This window comes from Desmodus rotundus, chromosome 3 (assembly GCF_022682495.2).
Source record: "Desmodus rotundus isolate HL8 chromosome 3, HLdesRot8A.1, whole genome shotgun sequence".
Lineage (NCBI taxonomy): Eukaryota > Metazoa > Chordata > Mammalia > Chiroptera > Phyllostomidae > Desmodus > Desmodus rotundus.
This window is the reverse complement of record NC_071389.1, coordinates 19,140,126-19,161,210: the sequence shown is the minus strand read 5'-3', so window position 1 is coordinate 19,161,210 and position 21,085 is coordinate 19,140,126. Positions and strand designations below refer to the sequence as shown.

Here is a 21,085-nt window from a genome sequence, read left to right as displayed (position 1 = left end):
CTCAACAATTATCGATAACAATAGTAATAGCTATATTTTATATGATGCCAGCTATATGTCAGTCACTCTGTTGGGTGTTTTTGAGTGCTCAAATTTTTTTTTCTAGAATGAAAACCCCACAAGGGTCTCTTGTAAGGTCACACAGTGGTAGAGAAGGGAGTGAAACCAGCTTGCTTGTGTAGTTCCCAAATCTTGAAATAGCTGATGTCTTTTTCTCTGCATTTAGTCTCTTGAACAACGTATTGAATTCTACCCAAATAAATTGTAATCAATAGTGGCACATTTATCATTATACCAACCTTAAAATAAACATTTTCTCCAAATCTCACGGTATTGTGTTTCTCAGTTATGATTAGCATGCTTTGTGAAAATCATGAAAATGTTTACAGAGTTCTGTGCTTTGCCCAGCAGATGGCATTTGTATGAGTTTTTCAGGAACCTTTGGAATCCATCACTTGCCAATTACCTAATTTTGTTTTGAATACCCCGTATTTCCAGTTAATAGACCATTTACATAAAGAGAATGCCAGAATTACTGTAATCTGTAATCAGATCTGCCTGCTGTAGATGCATAATTTACTTTTGTTAATTGTTTACTGTGAAATGCACTAAAAAAATAATTCTTTCTCTGGTCACTGTAATCATCTGAGATATATTAATTAACTCTCAAATACAGGATATATGGGAATTCTTGTAGAGCATGTGTTTTTTAAGTTAAAAGCAATGCTTCCTTACTCTAAAGTATGGTAACATGGTGGTTAGAACCACAAACTCATATTATGTAGAATTATTACTTTTATGGTATTCACACACTGTATGTGTATTTACAGATACAGTACACATACACACACGTATATATAAAAAATGAGTTACATGTAATGTTAAAAACATACGAATCGAGAAGTCATATGAAATGACATTGGGGTATGCTTTTTGGTTAATAAATCAAGAAAACGGCCCCAGCTGGGTGGTTCAGTGGATTGAGTGCCAGCCTGTGAATCAAAGTGTGGCCAGTTCTATTCCCAGTCAGGGCACATGCCTGGGTTGTGGGGCCAGGTCCCCAGTAAGTGGCACGTGAGAGGCAACCACACATTGATGTTTCTCACCCTCTTTTTCTCCCTCCCTTACCCTCTGTCTAAAAAATAAATAAAATCTTATTTTAAAAAAGAAATTCTCAATATTTACATTCTGTACGGACCATCTCTATTTCTCATGTCACAGTGTCTAGCTAATAATGTGCTCAAAAAAATGTTTGTTGAATGAATTGAATTATTTTGTTTATAGCAGGGTGGAGGAAAGGGGTTAGCCATGAACAATGTCTCAGATGATAAATATTTCAGAATGTTTTAGGCTAGGAAAATTCTGGAGTCCCACTGAAGAGACAGTAGGTATTTAGTGGAACTATGAGGTATTTTTATAACCTTCAAAAAATTAAAAAGTAAACTTCCCACAATTTTACTTGCTTTCTGCCTCTTGGCTGCCTCTCTTGGGTAGACTGCTTCCTGTTGGTAGGAGTTCTATGAGACTGTCCTTTAGATAAAACAGAAATGTGAAACCAACCTGGCAAAAATCCAAGGTCACAGTGACCACATGGTACTGACTGGCTCCATTCCTGGGAGTGAACAATTGTTTTAATATGTTTGCTGATATATTCCCGTGTTTCTTCTGAAGACTCAATATTTAATCAATGTCTGTAAAGTAGTGTTATCTTTTTACCATCATAAATGAAATATTTCTTCTTTAACCTTTGAAAAACTGAAGTATTTTTGAAATCTCTACATGGTCATCATTATTATTATATTTTTAGAGCCTCACTAGAGTATATACTCATAGATTTTGGGGGGGGTGGGGAGAGAGAGACAGTGATGTGAGAGGGAAACATTGATCAACTGTCTACTGGGTGTGCCCCAACTGGGGATCGAACCTGGAACCTTTTTTTCTTTTTAAGTGTTGCCTCATTGCTTTACTTTTAGAAGCCATTAAAAAAAAAAAGATTTTATTTATTTATTTTTAGAGAGAGGGGAGGGGAGGGAGAAAGAGAAGGAGAGAAACAATGATCTATTGCCTCTTGCATGCGCCTCATCTGGGGACCGGGCCTGCAACCCAGGCATGTGCCCTGACCCGCAGTCAAACTGGCCACCTCTTGCTTTGCAGGATGACACCCAACCAAACGAGCCACAAAACTGTCAGGACTAACCTGCAGCCTTTTGGTGTACAGGATGACTCTCCTACCAGCTGAGCACCTGGCCATGGCTCTACATGGTTATTTTTTATATTCATATTGTAAAAGCAGTAACTTTTACTCTGGGATGTAGAAAGATAAATATAGAGAAAGAGAGATAAGAGGGGAAGTTGGCGAGTAAGTTAAAAAATTCACCTTTGTTTTTATTTAAAATCAGGCTACTCATATATTTGAGGCATAGAAGATAGCCAAATCATAGGATCCGGTCTTTCCATTGAAAGTTAAGTTGGTGGAATGTCATTATCTCCTAATGTCTGAAATAATCCGGTCTCTTTATGAGGGCATCTACAATTCACGCTGCATGAGGTCTCTTGTATATCATCCAGTGATGTCCGCTGAGCTGTTGAAAAGCACTTTATAAAGAGCAGGTAGATTGAACATGCTTTCTAGGGAGGGCCCTTCAGTGTGGCTGCACACGGAGGCTCATCGGGTCACTTGAGTCAGGGCACCGGCATCCCCTTTCTTTGTACCAGTACTATCCATGCTGAAGTGTGTGAACATTTGATTTATTGTTATATCCCTAGTTCCTTGCACAGTGCCTAGTAGGTTATTGGTTTCATAAATATTTTTAGAGTGAATGAGTAAATGATTGCCTTTGTATTAAGACTCTTTGAATTCCTTTCATTTTTGTGGGAACTAAGAAGTGTGCTAGGTCTGAGCTCATAATCCACGTTTTGTTAGTAGCAGCTCTTCCTACATATAAAGAATAGGTATCCTGGAAATTCAGGAGCCCCCAAAAGTGGGGCAGTTGTTCAGTTTATTCATTATGATAAGCCGTTGGTTGAAGAAGGTATCCGATATCCGTTCCCTGGGAAGAGGCATCCAGAAGACAAAATAAATACTTTTCATTTTGCTTTACAAAATATGAGTAGGTGAGGGTTAACTCAGAGTTTGTGTGGGGGTCTGAAAAGGACTGAATGGAGGTAACAGCACTAGGGGCAGCGTGGTGAGTCATGTCACAGTGCCTCTGTTTCATTTTTGTGTGCCTCGGCTCGGGCGGGCCCCTCACACCTGTTGACAAGCAGTAGGGCACTTGTATGCATGCATGTGGTTCAGGGACACACAGTCTGTAACGTCGTCAGCACGTGGGGACTGGACACATCAAATTGAGGTAAAGGAGGGAAAAGAGAACTATGAAGCATTGCGATACCACATGAATGGAGGAGAGCATGAGAACATTTTTGTTTAAAGTATCATGCCTTAATGGGGCATATAGAAATTTTTATTCAGAGAGATTTTTTTTTCTCTAATGTCAACATGTCTTTTTCTGACCTCAGCTGTTCCAAAGACCTAATGCGCTTGCTGTCCAGCAGTTGACAGCTGCCCAGCAGCAGCAGTATGCGCTAGCAGCTGCCCATCAGCCTCACATCGGTAAGTCCTTAAGCCTGTCACTCCTTTTCCAGTGTGGCCACCGTTTTAGGGTCCTGGGTTTCAGACAAATCCCTCAGAATGAATGGCTTAGTCCTCTCGTCCAGTTGTCTCTAGCTGCATTCTTCATTTTGGCACCCCTTCCAGACCTCAGCTGATGAGATTTCTCAGTATCTAGCTATTACTGCTCTACTCACCTCTTTCAGGATTTAAAGTATTTACTGTAGTGGTGACTAGCGTCAACTCTGTTGGTAAGATTGGATGAAATCTATTAAATAACAATAGTTTTGTCCATATTGGGGCTGTATAGACTGTGAATAGTATCAACCTCTCTTACTAAGCAAGTAGTACTTGAAAATCCATTTTCCTAGTGGCATTTATTTTAAAAGCATTCCATATAATTACTTGTTTTTAAAATAGCTTTGCCCTTTTTCTATAGCAGTTAATTTGCCATGCATATTTTTGCCTAACTGCCTAGATCAGGGGTGTCAAACTCATTTTCACTGGGGGCCACATCAGCCTCACGATTGCCTTCAAAGGTCTGAATATAATTTCAACTCCTTAACAGGTAAGGAGTAGTTACATTTACACTGTCCTAAAATTATTTTGCCCCTTTGAAGGCAACCGTGAGGCTGATGTGGCCCCCGGTGAAAATGAGTTTGACACCCCTGGCCTAGATGATCCCCTATCCACGACCTTTTTAATGTCTCTGAAACTAAGTGCTACATTACAAGTACAAGTAGAAGTGTTGTTTTCTAATGTGTTAAAATGACATGACTGAGTAGAAAGGAGGTTGCCGATGATGGATTGCGGTGTGCTGTGGGAGAAAAGACTGGCTTCCAACCTGCAAGTGTGAAGGCCAGGCATAGAGGCCTTTGTCTGGGTTTGGTATTTTATACTTATAGATGGCTTTCTTTATAAATACTCATACCTTTTCTTTCAGAAAAACTGTTTGGAAAATTGTTACAAATGAAAATAAATCCTTCCCTTCGTCCTGTTATAGTGTCTTTTAAATTCCTTGTTTTAGCTTGTTACAATTTTAATTCTCTTTTAGAAATTGTGCTGAATTTAAAACTGTAAGCAGTTTTAATTGTAATTTTTTAGCAAACAAAAAAAGACAAAAGATAAATATCACTATAATCTTTAGTTATATGCATTATTTATTTAAAATTTTTTTCTTTAGTTTCAACCTATCCTATCTTCTCTTTTTTTTCTTTTTTTCCTCACTTACAGCCTGGAATGAGTAGTCAAACTAAGTAGGTGTTTGGTAGGGCTGCAGTTTTAGTCAAGTTTGTTTTTACTGACAGGTATGTTTTCAGCAGGTTTAGCTCCCGCGGCATTTGTCCCCAATCCATACATCATCAGCGCTGCTCCCCCAGGGACGGACCCCTACACAGCTGGACTGGCTGCAGCAGCGACACTAGGTGAGACATTCTGCTGCACGATGGATTTTTCTCACCTGCTCAATGATGTTTGTATGGGGCCTGTGTTCTTTGAACTCTCATACAAATCCATGTCTCCAGTAGGGATTTTTCCTGACTTCCAGTGCCAACTACCTGCCAGCTGGGTAGCTCTGCTCAGTTGTAACCTTAGACTTGAATATGCCTAAAGGCAAAAACTAAATCAGCCACCTCCTGTAAAAGGTGTTTTTGGTCCACGAAGCCACCAGTTGCTCATATATGTATTTTGGGAATTTCTCCACTTGCCCAATCTCTAGTCTATCGAAGTTCAGGTCTTTGTATGCTTTACCTAGACTTTTGCTGCTGTTCCCCTACATATTCCAAATTTCCTTGCATCTTCCCCCTCCCCTGCCTCTAAAAATTGTTCACGAAAACTGTCTGAAGCACAAACCTTATCCCTTTGCTCTTCTGCTGAAACCCTTCATTGCTTTCTGTCTTATGTACCCTAATGTTGCATATAGTGGTTATCAAACATGGCTGATTGCTGTAACCAACTTGGGTGGTGGTGGTGGTTGGTTCTTTGGAATCCCTGTCACTAATGAGGTGCCATGATGTTCTGAGGATTAGCAAGGATTGGGGCCCATTATGTATAGAGACCTCTCCATGGCCAGTATGCTGATGTACTGAGATGTGCACCAGTTTTTCCTCACCAAGTCGGTCTAGTGTTAGCTCGCAACATACATTCTAGCAATGCTGCACTGATTTTAGCTTACTGGAAAAACCGTGGTGGGTTAGGTCTCTGTGTCTTTGGACACTGTGGTCTCCCAAGTAAGCTCTTCCTGTTCTTTACCTGGAAGCTCCTTAGCTGGCATTGTCACCTCTAGAAAGCCTTCCTTTGCTAACCCTTTCCTATTTTTTTCTCTCTTACTTACTATTGTTTTGTATATATTTGCTTGTGGATGTATACATGAGTGTCGTGTCCCCCCCCCCCCCCCCCCCCCCCCCGACCTTGACACTAAACTCTTTCAAAGGCAGGCACTTGGATTATTTTGCTCTGGCATAGTTGTTGCTGTCATAGCAGGATCATAAATGTATGGTAGATTGGATTCCGCATTAGGACAAACTAAATGTCTTCCGAAGTTTCTTTGGGAACATATCCAAGTCATATTAATCATGAGTAAATACTATTTTATTTTAAGATTTCACTTATTATAGAGCATGTGATTTGTAATTATGAACTCAAATGCAATATAGAAGTTCACATTATTTCATTTAGAATTGTTCACATTTTAGTATGGAATGTGGCAGAAACGTGTAGTATAGTTCCCCTGCTCACTCTTGGCCTTTGGGGGAGAAATAGAAAGTTCTTCCTAAAGAATGATCTTTGCAAACTACCATTAATATTTATTGAACCCTTATAAACTATTTGCCAGGTCTTATGCTGAGTGCTTTTGTTTCATGCATTGCTACATGATAATTATATAGGTTAGGAATTTGGGGCTCAGGGAGCTGTCTTGTTTGAGATTACACAGTTTAAATGTAGAGTTGGGGGTTTGAACCAGCTCTGACTCAAAGCTCATGCATGCACTTCACTATTCTATTGGGTTGGCCAAAAAAGTCTGTTTAGTGTTTTCATAAAATAAAAGATATAGTTTTCATTTTCACCCATAACTTTATTGATTGGGATATTTTGAGTATGATAGCTATCCCCCTCTATTGACTTCTAGTTGATACAGGCCAGGAGTGCTGCTAAACATCTTCCCGTGCATAAGACAGCCCCAGAGCAAAGAATTACTTGGCCAGAATGTCAGTAGTACCAAGAAACTTCTCAGGCCACTACTTTCAGGTTCAGTCAGTCACAGCACCTTCTCCATACACTGCACACACCTTTTTTTGTGTTTCATTTGCGTTTTTATCTTTCTGGAAATAACAAAGCATAATACTTCGAAAATGTGGTGTATCTTCTTCCTCTTCAATATTAAAATGGCTGCGCAAAAATTCACCAATTTTGATAAGGTTTTTTTTAATGCACGCTGATATGACAGCTGTCATAATACAATCTAACAAAATTGTTTCGAATGAATTTAAAGACAACTAAGCACTACTAGAGCCACAGTACGAAAAAAGTCTAAACAAATTTTTTGGCCAACCTAAAATATATCTGTTATCTTAAATTCTCTTTTCTGTACTTTCTGCCCTCTACTAACTTACTATATGTTATTTGAAACAGAGAAATTGTCTAAGTTCTTCCTGACATGCTGTTCTCAAGATCACAGTTTGATGATAAGAATCTTGCTTTTTGTGCTCATTAGCTGAACCAGACTGAGAATGACTTAAATGCTTTCACACAGAGCTGGACTGTTAAATACCCAAACTGTGAAATTGCATATTCTTATGGAGTGTTAATCATGCAGGAGTTGAAACAGGCACCCTGATGAGTCAAGCTCAAGTAATGATGTACCTGGGGTGTTTTCCTAAACTCAGTCATGGGCCACAAGAGCAAGCAGGGAAAGTAGGAGGAATGTCGGTTAAAGAAAACATAGAGGATAGTTTAAGTGCTTATGGTAACAACAGCCTGTGCCCAATAGTGGTTTGCATTGTTGGCCTTTGGAGGGGCCTTGGGAATATCATTGCAGGTTGCAGCCTAACCTTTCAAGGTAGATGTGGCAACACCCTAACACTTGTTACACCCATTTTGCATGTGAGGAAACTAAGGCACAGGTAGGGTCTTTGTAGTGTTTTTTCTTTCATTCTTTAAGTGCCCTAAATCACTTTTCTTTATAAACACTAACCAGATGAGTTTGGGGGCCACTCTCTTTATCTTGGAGGTACAGCTTTTGATAAAAATGTTTTAATCCGTTTGTTTTTTATAATAATATAGCTCAACTGTAATGTAGCTTTTGTAGGCAGATGTGGTGTTTCACAGTGGGGCACCATTATAAACAGTGCTTCTTGTTCTTGGCTAAGCCCACCAGTACAGAAAATGCCAAATTAGAAATGGCAGGGCAACATAATTTAACTTGCTTGTGTTTTAGAAGCTTCACATGGAACAGAAAACATGTACCAATTGATTATGCCTATTAATGAAGTATGTATTGCTGTAGGGTTAATGTCAGAATAACTGTCTTTGAAACAGCTCTTTGGAACTCTATTGTAAGGTGTGGTTATTAATCAAGTTGAAGTATTTTAAACTCTGTTCTTTAAGAAAGTTCTAATTGGAGATGTGTTTCAGCAGATTTGAGGAGCTGGCTTTGAGCCTTTGTCTTTGTTGGCAAGTAGGCAGCCTTGATATTTCTTGCTACCTGCTTCAGAAAATTCTATGGTTTAGTCCTGGCTGGTGTGGCTCAGTGGATTGAGTGCTGGCCTATGAACCAAAGGGTCATCGGTTCCATTACCAGTCAGGGCACGTGGATTGCCAGTCTGGGTTGCAGGCCAGCTCCTCAGTAGGGGGTGTGCGAGGGGCAACCACACATTGATATTTCTCGCCCTCTCTTCTCCTCTCTAAAAATAAATAAATCTTTTTTTAAAAAAAATAAAATTCAGTGGTTTAGATTTTTCCCACATCCAGGTTGCTGCCTGTATAGCTCGCTTACCTCGCTATTGCCTACTCTGTGGCAAAGACTGCGGCTGCAGCTGTTGCGAAAGAAGGTGAACTGATCATTGAGTTTAAAGCAGAAAGCCCAGTTGTGTTTAGGATACTGAGCAGGTCTGTAAGAAGTTAAGGTGTTATATTTTTTGCTTTTATTTGTTTTCAACTTTGACTTAAATTTACAATTTCATATATCAATGTCTGACTGTAGTTATGTTGAGTGCCTTTTGTACATTTTAAAAATAGAAATAGGAAAACTAAGCCTCTTAGAAACTGAGCGGTGCAGGCTCAGTGGAGTGTCTGGGTTTGTTCTCAGAAGACTGGTGGGTTTTTGTGCTTCTGGACTTAATGAAACACCAGGATCTCTGTTCATATTCATCATCTGTGCCATCCTTACCAGTGAAAGCAGGGTACAACTTAATTTTTTGTTCTTTTCCATCACTTTATGCATATAAATTCTACATTCATTTTCCTTCTAACACAGACTCTTTTTGTATCTTTCCTATATCCTTTCTTTCTTGGGGAAAAGCACGCCTTTGCCTTCTTCCTGACCAAGGCCAATTCCTCCATGTAGTCTTCTTTTTTTCTTTTTTTTAATTTAATTTTATTTACTTTTAGAGAAGAGGGGATGGGAGGGAGAAAAACAGTAATGTGTGAGAGATACATGATCTCTGTTGCTTCTCGTGCGTCCCCTAACTGAGGACCTAGCCCACAAATCAGGCATGTGCCCTGAATGGGAAACAAACTGGTGACCTTTCAGTTCCCAGGTCAGCACTCAATCCACTGAGCCACACCAGCCATGCCTCCATGTATTCTTAAAGCCACCCCTTCCTGCTTCTATGAGTTATGCTCTGTTTTGATATATCCAGTGTTTCCTCCTTTATTAGCTTCTTCCTCTAGGGCTGGAATACATTACTGACTTTAGAAGACTTTGGTGTAGGGATCGTGTATACTATTTTTTATTTTTAAAAAATAGAATTAATGATTAGCTAGAGTGAATCAGTATATTTTTAAATTAGTATTTTACAGTAGGATCTGCTGAGCAAGATGTAGGCTTTGGAAACCCAGAAATGAGTCTAACTAATGTAAACTTTTCTTCCCTTTTTCTTGCTGTTTTTAGGGCCAGCTGTGGTCCCTCACCAGTACTACGGAGTCACTCCCTGGGGAGTCTACCCTGCCAGTCTGTTTCAGCAGCAAGCGGCTGCAGCTGCTGCAGCCACAAATTCTGCTAATCAGCAGACCACTCCCCAGGCTCAGCAAGGGCAGCAGCAGGTAAATATTAACAAAATTTATCCCATGTAAGTGTGAATTTTAGTTATATATGTAATTAAAAGGAAATGTTGGTCCAAATAGAGAAACACTGAGAATGAGTTCCGTCTCATGTTTGTATCTGAGTTCAGGCTCAGACTTAGCTATGCTTATTAATGCCATTTATGAATCAGGTTCTTGGTCACTGTGACTAGTTAAAATAATGATATTATACAATTTACATGTGAGAAAACTGCTCAGAGAATTGTCCAGTTAAGGTACATGATTAGCAAGTGGCAAAGTGAGTATCATACTGATAGTAAATTTTCTTTTTGCAATACTGCAGCTAGCTGCTAAACACCATTCTCAGATCACTTCTGTCTCTCTTACAAGTAGCTTGCTACCAGGGGGGTGGTATCGGTTCATAAGACTGCTAACTTATAACATCTACTGGGTTGGATATAGATCTTAAACCTGTTATGTCTGTTTTAATTTATTGTAATAAGAACTTGTAAATTGTGTTGGGAAAGAATAATTAAATGCTAAGCTGAGTATGTTTTATATTATTTTTCCTCACCTGAGGACATGGTTAGAGGGGCAGGAAGGGAGAAAGAGAGTGAGAAACTTTGATTGGTTGCCTCTCACAAGGTCCCTACTGGGGGGGGAACCTGCAACCCAGGCATGTGCTGTGACTGGGAATTGAACCTGGGGCCTTTTGGTTTACAGGATGACACTCTACCCAACTGAGCCACATTGGCCAGGGCTGTCTTTTTCTTTTAAATAGGCCATTTTCTCCTGTTTACAGGAATAACACCTATTGCTGAATATTGTAGTGAATTGGAAAACTCAAAAACAAATCACATTTTTTTTTTAATGTAAGAAGGAACCAATATTAATGCTTGGTATCTGTCATTTTAGCAGTACTTAATGAATTTTTTATAAAATTGGGGATATTCTGTTCACATGGTTTTGCATCCTGCTTTTACAGTTTTCCATGTTGTTAACATTTACTGGTTACATTTAATCTATCAAAGAATATCCCATACTTTCTTTTGACCGATCCATTATTATTTGATATTTAACTTAGCAATATTTTGGTGTTTTAAATAACACTGATAAATAGCCTTTGCACAAGTCCTTTGCAGATTATTACCATGGACTAAATTCGTAGATGTGGATTTTTATCCCAAACAAATTAAATGGGCGCTTAGGCTTTTGATATGTATTGTCAAATTAAAGTTGTCTTTTGAGGTGAAACATCATGCTCGTATATATTTATATGACATAATCCAAACAAAAATTCTTTTTATCATTCTCAAAGCAGGGTATGTTTAGTTTTTTAGATTTCACAAAATTATAAGAAAAACATGGGTTTTGAAATTCCAGCTAGTTTATCTTGGGCCAGTGTTTCTATAGTAAGATAAATTTTAGGAAGCTAATGTCTGATTTTCTTTGCAGTAGATAAAATTCTACTACCAAGTATGTAAGGGAATTTGGCAGAGAATTTGTTGACAGAAAGGATGATTCCTAATAATTAATTTCTTCATGGCTACTCTTTGTAGATAGTCTGTATTTATTTGCGTGATGATCTTTGTGTTTAAGTGGCTGCCAAATCCTTGTGGATTTGAAAGACTGAAATAATTGCAGTGTCTTAAAATTAGCTCCGATAGAGTGAGCAACAGAGATAGTAATAAGTACTTCTTACTGAAGACTTTCTCTTTAAAGTGCTCTACATATAATGTTTTTTCTTCACTAGCTTTGATTCTATAGGTTATATGACTCTCCATCATAAGACTGAAGGATGGAATATGTGTGCCTAGGATCACACAAATACTAAGTTGTTGAGATTTAAACACAAGTCTATAATTTCACAGTTGTGCTGTTTTCTGACCATGTTGTCTTGTCTGGCCTTACGTAAGACTGCGATCTGGTCTTGGTTCTGGCACTGACTGGTTGCCACTAGAGCAAGTTGCGTAACTTCTCTGATTATAGCTTCCTTAGCTGTAAAATGGGCATGATGATCATTTGCATTTCAGAGTTTTCTGTCACCCACAATTACAAATCCTGCTATGAAAAAGATACGAGCATTAATTTTTAATAAGCAGCCATATTTTAGTCCCAGTGTTATTTTTGCCAGTTTTCATTTCATTTGTTTCCAGAGAATACGATTTTTCTTGGTGAGCTCTTTTGTCGTAGTCATTGAAATGAGGGGCTCCTTTTTCTCCTTGGCTTGTGGCCTTTCTGGGCCGAATGTCTCACTGGGCAGCACTTGTGCTCTAGGCACACTGTTCCGAATCTCATGGCTAGAACTCGGCAAGGTCCGTGAAAGTCCGTCCATTTCACTCAGTTCTGATTTCTTTTTTATCCATTTTGAAGGTTCCTTTCACATCTAATAAAAAACATTTTCTTTTCTATTTTAAAATATTTGTTTAAAAAAAAGAAAAGAAAAATCCTGGGTATTGGAATACAAGCACAGGTACCATTTTGAGAGAAGAGAGTTTAGAGTGGTTTCTGAACTTTCTAAATTAGGGGAGATGGTAGATGTTGACTCTACCGAGCGTGGTGAACTATAGAAGGATGAGCAATTATTAATTAAAATATCCCATGGAATATCCGCTTGCTTATTAAGTATTGTTAAGTTTCAAACACTGTTTAAGTCAGTGCCTTTGAAATTTTAACAGCTTTTTGTATCATGAAAATAGGTAGTAAACTAACTCCTTAGATAGTGTTTTACAAGTAGAGTTTTCAGACATTTTAAAATGATTTTATTAGATGCTAAAATATTGTGAAATTTTATGTATCTTTTAATAAAACCCAGATTTGTTACCAATTGATGAAATTAAAATATAAGAATATTGGCAGCTGACTTAAGAACTTTGATTTATCACCAGGGTACTATATCAATTTCTAGAGAGCGTACCATACTGAAACCCGTTGCTCCTTATTAAAACAGGATTTGGTAGTCAGGACCACCTTTTTCTTCAGGCACCTTGTCTACTCTCCTGGCCCCTGACCTTTCATACAGCTCCTAACCAAACACAAGCCTAGTTTATTATGCCCAATGAAAATGATGCTTGCATTGATGTTATCTAGTTTTTCAGTAGTTTTGAACTATTAGTATTTGCCATATCTCTGTACATGCTGTTTGCTTTTCCCAAGTGAGGCTTCTGGGTTATTGGTTAGGCATCTTCTAAATCTTGGCCCAAACACTCACCTTGCCTAATATTTTTATAATAGTTAGCTATTGGTTACTGACTAGCTCCTGTGTACCAGGTGTATGCCTTGCAGGCATTAATACTTACAGTTTCAGCACATCTGCGAGATAAGCTGTTACTCTTACTGTATTTACAGATAAGGAAATAAGAAACTTTGGGTAAATTAAATGTCATCACATCTCTTCCTGCCATTGTAGACAGTATTGTTCAACTTAGGCTTGTTTAATTGATATATGCTCATAAATATTTAATTGATTCCTAGTGGTGTCTCTCTCAAATTTTTTTTACTAAATGGTACCAAGGATAATCTGTACCCAGGCGCTTGACCACATGTCTGACTGATAAAAATAGCAGAGTGATAATGAAAGTGATCTGATAAGTACTTTGCCTTTGAAAACATTGCAGAATGTATTTGTTTATAAACTTTGGTGATTTTAGCTTTGGTCTGTGGGTTTTGCATTTTTACTTGCTACAGTATATATATTCTTCAGAATATTCAGAATAAGAATGATTACTAGCATCTTGATCTCTGCTTCATTAATAAAAAAAGTAAATCCTTTATTACAGTGGCAGAACTGGTATTTTGTACTGAAACATCAGTGTTTTGACTAATATTCATCTCCATTTAGATAGCTGTGTGTTTTTGGAATTTATGAAAGGAGAAATAGAAATAGGCCAGAAGCCTCCTAAATTCAGTCTAGTGAGCTCGTTTGGGCTTTGATGAATGGGAATAGTGCTGTAGGGTAGAGAAGATGTTCTCATATTCCATAAAGAAAATATATCAATAGCTTCCTTTGTGTGCGTGTTTTTTGTCACGGATATTTTAACTTAATTTTGAGTGTAAATTACTCATTTTATCTAAATCCTCCACTCTGCAACTCCTTCTTACTCTTTCTTCTTCACTCACCTTTTTGTCAGAGCCAATGGCATTATATTATAGAGTTACTGTTTATTGTCTGTCTCATTTACAGAATAAAAGTTCCAAGATGGCAGGGTTTTGTTTTTCTTATTCTTTGCATTATTCCAAGTACGTGCCAGATGGTAGGCATTAAAAGCATTTGGTTAATGAATGAATCATCACTCTTACATGCTTTTGGCTGCTTTATAAAGGTGATATGTTTAAACTAAGAATGGCAGAATGAATTTCATTATATGAAATGTTACTTGAATTTTTATCCTAACTGTCATGACATATGATAAATGCCAGTATAGGAAAAATGTTTTTACAACCACCAGTTCTTAAAAGTTGGCTCAACACAGACAACAACAGTATGGTGGTTGCCAGAGGGAAGGAGTTGGGGAGCTAGTAGAAGGTAAAGGGGGTTAAATATGTGGTGATGGAAATTTGACTTTGGGTGGTGGGTACACAATGCAATATAAGATGATGTATCATAGAACTGTGCACTAGAAACCTATATAATTTTATTAACCAATGTCACTTCAATAAATTCAATTAAAAAAAAAAGTCAACCCAACTTAAGCTTGTGGTGGATTATATCTAATGAGAAGAAAGTAGTTGATTTATTTCTGTCTCCCAGGTTCTCCGTGGAGGAGCCAGCCAGCGTCCTTTGACCCCAAATCAGAATCAGCAGGGACAACAAACAGACCCACTAGTGGCAGCTGCAGCAGTGAATTCCGCCCTTGCTTTTGGACAAGGACTGGCTGCAGGCATGCCAGGTGAGGCTACGTTGTTGTTCCTATACTTTCAGGGGAAAAAGTGGCTTCCTGTGAGAGATTCAGGGGATGGGCAGTGCTTTTAGCTTGCTTAGGCTTGTCACGATTTGGGGACTGGCACGGATGACATATACTTGCCCTCACTTAGACCACAGTTTGTTGATGAGAGCACCTAATTGTTCTGAGCCAGTCTTTTTTTTTTGAGCCAGTCTTAACATGAGGGAGATACACACATCTCCACACATTGCTTAGAGTATGCTGTTTTCGTTGGTGATGATCTGTTTTCTCCTTCAGGATTAGGGATAGATTACTCCAAGGCTTCAGTCTCTACACTGATGTTTTTAAACAGCATTATTAGGAAGAAGTTCCTGGTATTTCTTGATAGTGTCTTCCTTACATTTCTAGGATCTCTTCTGAACCAATAGTAGAGGTGTTTTGTGGCTGCTTGCATGTTGTTGATATATATCTTGAACATCAATATTCAAGATATATATCCATAAATATCTTGGCTCAGTCACCTGGTCCTATTCTCTGCATGGACTGGATGTAGTTTGAGGTTCTTGCTTTGAAGCAGGTCTTTATGAGACCTCAGCATAAATTTTATGTATCCTACTGGCTGTGGAGCATAGCCAAATCAACTGATTCATTTATGAATTTAGTGAATACATTTAACTTATATTATTTGTTTTGCTAGTTACTAAGCATTTATATTTTATTGAGAAGTCACCTGTAATTTCTTACGTGGGTCAATAGGATTTAGAGATTTCCATCTCATATGGCTTTAAAAGATCCTGTTAATTGAAGCCTGTCTAGGTTTTTCTTGCTAACTTGTAGCACATTTATGCTTAGATTAGTATGCAGTGTAGAAGTACTCTGATTTTTATCATCATTTTCCCCCTCTGTTATTTGTGTAATCAAGAAAACATTAAAAATTGCCAGTGTGTGATTGCTGGTGGTAACCTGTGTTAGCACTTTGAAGGGTATACATATTCTCTATCATGCTGAAGTTCCTTCCTAACACCTAGTGTGTGATAAATAACACTCGTCTTACTGTGTCATATATCATGCTAGAGCTTTCCCATTCATCTTTTAGCTTAATCTTCACAAGAACTTTATGAGGGCAGGTATTATTGTTATCTTCATTTTATAGATGAGGATAACCAGAGATTCAGGGTCATACAACTATGTAAGTGTTGATGCCAGCATATGCTTATAAGTCTGTCTGTCCCAGAAATGAGTTTTGGATAATTTATAATGTGCTGGTGTCCAGGAGACATTTGTTAGTTTTATATATACTTACAATATGTTGGCTTGGTATCCCTAGGTTATCCAGTCTTGGCTCCTGCTGCTTACTATGACCAAACTGGAGCCCTTGTGGTGAACACCGGAGCGAGAAATGGTCTCGGAGCTCCCGTACGACTTGTAGCGCCTGCCCCGGTCATCATCAGTTCCTCGGCTGCACAAGCAGGTGAGCTTCCGTCAGAGATCCAAAAGGGGGATGAATGGCACTCTTAAACTACGTGGAAATGCACTTTATTTGACAGTTCTCAATACAGCAATTCTACCCTGTAATATTTCAAAGAGAATCAGAAGCAGCAAGTGACATTGGTAGATTCTGATTTTGTTGATGGCATGTACCAGTTGGTTAGCAGCAAGGTCCCGTTCCATTGCAAACCTAGGACGTTATATCACTTATATAAAATGGTACCGTTGGCAGAAGTTCAAGGCTAATTTCACAGAAATCCATGTCATTATTTAAAAATAATGTAGATTCTTTGGTTTTTTTGGTTGTTTTTGCAGGGACAGGGGTGGGGGAAGAGTGGGAGAGGAGGAGAGAGACGTAACAGGGCAATAAATTTTGGTTAGAGGTGGCAATAGGTTTTACTTTAAGCTGTAAATGATTAGGAATAATAATGGGAACATCTAGGAGAGAGTAACATGCTTGTCTTAGGAATTTGAGAGACTTTAGTATACGGTTGACACTGGTTCTAGAAAAATGTCTTTAACGTAGATATGTGTGAAACATGAGATTTTGGGAAGTAGTTATATTTAAAATGGATATATTTGATATTTGTATCTGTTTTAAACTATGGACTCTTTAAAAGCTACCAACATAGTGAACTTGCTCCAGTGGTTTTTTGACTTCAGATTGAAAGTAGAAATAGAAAATAAAAGCTTTAAATGAAGGTATCAAAGATCTGGGTAGTTCTTTACAAGGTTTGTGTCATTGTGAAAAGATACAGCAGAATTAAAAGGTTTTTCAAAAAAGGATAATAATGTAGTTTGGAAATGTGGCCAAGCCCTTTTAAAGCTCATTGGTTTGCTTGCTTCCTTGTAGCTGTTGCAGCAGCTGCAGCTTCAGCAAATGGAGCAGCCGGTGGTCTTGCTGGAACAACAAATGGACCATTTCGCCCTTTAGGCAGCCAGCAGCCTCAGCCCCAGCCCCAGCAGCAGCCCAGTAACAACCTGGCATCCAGCTCTTTCTATGGCAACAACTCTCTGAGCAGCAATTCCCAGAGCAGCTCCCTCTTCTCCCAGGGCTCTGCCCAGCCTGCCAACACATCCTTGGGATTTGGAAGTAGCAGTTCTCTCGGCGCCACCCTGGGATCAGCCCTTGGAGGGTTTGGAACAGCAGGTAGAAATCAGACTGATGTGCTGTTACAACTGAATTTTAATTATTTTTACAATCTCTATGGAACACTGACAATACATGGAACCGTGGACAGATACCACAGGCAGATCTGGACTGAGCCCCGTGGGAATCCAGCCGTCCCACATATCTCTGAGATGATGGACTATTAAAATCAAGATATTATACAGTTGGGGCCTATTTCAGGTTTACACCCGTGTTGCTACTTATTTGTATCTCAGAGTCAGTTTGTTACAGGGATTAGAAAAGCAGGGGAGATTTTTGCAGGCGTTGGGGAGAACAGGGAGGGAAGCATAGAAATGTGGATGTTAAAAACAGGGAGGACAACTTACCAAAGATCACAGGGTAGTGGGTTCCACAATCTCCAGGCCTTAAAAAGTCATGAGTTTTCTGCAGTCTCTTGAGAAGAATTAAGGTGGATATTATGGAAAAGTGGGAGGAAGGAAATTAGACCAAGATATTTTTAACATATTGATGGGAGGAAAAAATCAGGAAAGTAGTAAGGTAAACACTGAGATAACTACAGTGTTTGTAAAACAGCATGATGTCAAAGGAGAAGGGTGTGTTTGAGAGAAGGTATCTTACCCTGGAATGGGGGTCTAGTCCTAACTCTTGATTGAACAACCTATTGAGAAAACAGGCTTTCATATATGTCTTGTGTATGGGGCAACACCCCATTTACACATCTGTTTTCTGTACTCCATTTTTCTACTAGAACCTTCGGGTTGATGAAAGGCATTCTTTTTAGCCCATTTTCTTTCACCTTTTCCATAGCTTATGTGGCCGTCAGAGCTTTTCAACCCACCCCCACCCCATAATATATGACACAAAAGGAAGGTAAATTTTGCATATGTGTAATGGTTTGAACAAGTTTCATGTTAACCTGAGCCATGTCCTCTTTATTACCTTACCTGCCCCCAGAACTGCCACCCGAACAGTTAGGCTGTCTCTGCTGACAAACTTGCAGTGGTAAGGAGTCTGGCTCAGAGTGTTAGGAACAGGCCACCGGGCTTGTTCTTCAAAGAACAGGCCTGTTCTTATCTGCATTGTTTTAATTCCATTTTAGTTGCAAACTCCAACACTGGCAGTGGCTCCCGCCGTGACTCCCTGACTGGCAGCAGTGACCTTTATAAGAGGACATCGAGCAGCTTGACCCCCATTGGACACAGTTTTTATAACGGCCTTAGCTTTTCCTCCTCTCCTGGACCCGTGGGCATGCCTCTCCCTAGTCAGGGACCAGGACATTCACAGACACCACCTCCTTCCCTCTCTTCACATGGATCCTCTTCAAGCTTAAACCTGGGTAAGAACCATTACTACCACCACCTTGAACTCTAGAAATCTCTTGCCACTGATGCCATTAGATGTACTTTGCATAAGCAAAGGACAGTCCCTTTATCCTGGAAGTGTCCTGGGTGTTCTCTGCCTTCCTTGAGTACCTCACGTTATTTAGGCTGTACCTAGATAGCGAGCAGTTTGGGATTTATTAAAGTTTGAGTGCCTCCCTTGTATATTCACTTCAGCTTTAGTACGAACATTTTGTTCTTTGGCTACATGTGAGACTCTTTCATTATAAACACAGTACAGATTCATTTTAAGTAAAGCTGGGAAACAGACATGCAGAAGCAAAGAATGTATTCAACTAGTATTTCCACTGAAATATTACCATGATTATTATTTTGCCTTATTTTTCAGACCTCCCCCCATGTATCTATACATTTAATAGCTTACTTTTTCACATAAAGCATTTCACTTTAAAAAGTCTGCCAGATTCTTAAAAATATATTTGTATCTGTATTTTTTAAACTATATAGCATGCTAATGAGTATAGGTGTGCATTTCCCAGTTGTATGTTATGTATGGGACTTAAATATGTTACCATCTAGATCCTAGAAAGTGAGGATAAAGAGGCTTCTTAAGCAACAAGCTATAAGAATGTAAGAACACTAGTTTCACTTTAAGGGGCAAAGTTCTAAATCCTTGAAGGGATAGGAGATGATACACACTTTTCCCCCCCATTATTTATCAGGTTTGGGTTTTGAAGTACTGATTTATTTCTTAGATGGCAGAAGTTGAGGCATAGAATTAGAATGACCATATAATTTATCATGCAGCCCAGAACACTTTTCAGGGGTGCTGTTAATTATTATTCTGTGGTGACAGACCTAAATCTGGACTGCTCTGGGAAAAATTATCATGTATGGCTACTTTGTCTAGAAGGCTATGTTTTTTTCTTAATCTTCCATTTATTGTTTTTTTTTTAAATTAAGACTTATTATTTTTTTTAGAGCACTTTTAGGTTCTTAGCAAAGTTGAGGGGAAAGTACAGAGATTTCCACTGTACCCTCTGCGCCACAGATATATAGACCTCCCCCAAATCAATAGCCCCCACCAGAGTGGTATATTTATTTGTTACAATTGATGAACCTACATTCATGCATCATTATCATCCAGTCTGTAGTTTCCATGGATTTTTTTCACTTTTTAACCAGCAAGGTTAAAAGTGGCTTTATGGGCTTAGAAATGAGGACCGACTATAAATAAGTATAGTGTGCTTTCATTTGGAAAGACAAAGACTTCGAAATGCTGATTTATAAAAATAAAAAATAAGACTTGAAGGGGATAGGATAATACAGTTATTGTTTAGAACTAATCATGCTATCTCTGAGTTTGAGAGAGGAGTTTTGAGGCAACGTTATATATGTATATAAGTACATACATACATTTGTCTGGGTATATCCTGAAATTTCAAGTGGTAAGAACTGTATAGTTGTAGAGCTCACTGTCTCTACAACTATAGAGGTTATATATGGACATTATTTTAGAAAAGGTGTAGGGGCCTTCCAGATTGCTAAGTCCACATCAGATACCTAAGGGAATGGAGTGCGTTGCACAAAAGTGTTTTCTAGTGATGGAATGCCTGGCTCTAAAGACTGAGGGTTAATGCAGAATCGTAAGGAGTAGATGAAAGTACCAGTTTAGCGTGTAGATGGTAGGAACTAACATTGATTGAGTAGTTATTACCTGATAATGTTGCTGGTTTTGGGTGCTGTTATATAACTGGAAGGTACAATATTATGCCTGCAATACAGAAGTGAAGAAACTGACTGAAATATCTTGCCTAGCTCTTCTCATATCTGAACAGATTCAGTGTCAAACCTTTTTGACTCCGAAGCAGCAATTATCAGTGTATATCGTGTCACATGATGTATCCAGGATATCCTTTAAACCAGTGCATTAACAGATGCAGTAATCTTGCCTTTTAATTCCTTGGTTTAAACATTTTGATTTTGTCAGCTCCTACTGAGTACTAAATAAACTCAATCTGTAAGGTCAAATCTTGCAGGTCAGATGGTCTCTGTAGTGAACATTTAACTCTGCTCTGGAAAATAAAACGTTATTTACAAAAGTAGGTGGCAGGCCAGATTTGTCCTCTGGGCTGTAGCTTGTTAACCCCCGAACTCTAAAAGCTGTGGCTCTTGGTGCTGGAAAATGGATCTGGAGACGTTACTTGCATGCATGGTGCCTTTCCTCTTTCCAGTGTATTAGCAGTTCGATGAAATACTTCCTTATTCCTAATTCATGTTCCCCAGTGAAGTAGGAAAAACTATTGGTGTGAGTTATTTTCTCTTCTTAATGACTCTTGCTTTCTGCCTAGTTTTATTTTTAACATATCTTCCTCTTTAAAAAATTTGCCTT

The 21,085-nt window shown here is 38.7% G+C and overlaps 1 protein-coding gene and 1 non-coding gene across 16 annotated transcripts in view; both read left to right on the top strand.

The window, feature by feature from the left end:
* Positions 1-21,085, top strand: part of PUM1 (pumilio RNA binding family member 1) — a 117,143-nt gene that overhangs the window by 68,189 nt on the left and 27,869 nt on the right. For 6 of the 15 annotated variants that reach the window (XM_024554486.3, XM_024554485.3, XM_071220864.1 and 3 more), the window contains 7 exons: positions 3,520-3,613; positions 4,933-5,034; positions 9,720-9,871; positions 14,601-14,739; positions 16,061-16,204; positions 17,075-17,371; positions 18,453-18,689. In XM_024554486.3, coding sequence (XP_024410254.1) covers positions 3,520-3,613; positions 4,933-5,034; positions 9,720-9,871; positions 14,601-14,739; positions 16,061-16,204; positions 17,075-17,371; positions 18,453-18,689 — 1,165 coding nt within the window. Of the gene's footprint in view, positions 1-3,519; positions 3,614-4,917; positions 5,035-9,719; positions 9,872-14,600; positions 14,740-16,060; positions 16,205-17,074; positions 17,372-18,452; positions 18,690-21,085 lie in introns of all 15 variants that reach the window. The other 9 variants (XM_071220861.1, XM_024554487.3, XM_024554482.3 and 6 more) reach the window with 2 other exon arrangements.
* On the top strand, positions 14,850-14,927 carry LOC112299709 (small nucleolar RNA SNORD103/SNORD85). Its single transcript, XR_002974299.1, has one exon. It is a non-coding gene; the product is annotated as a small nucleolar RNA SNORD103/SNORD85 (small nucleolar RNA).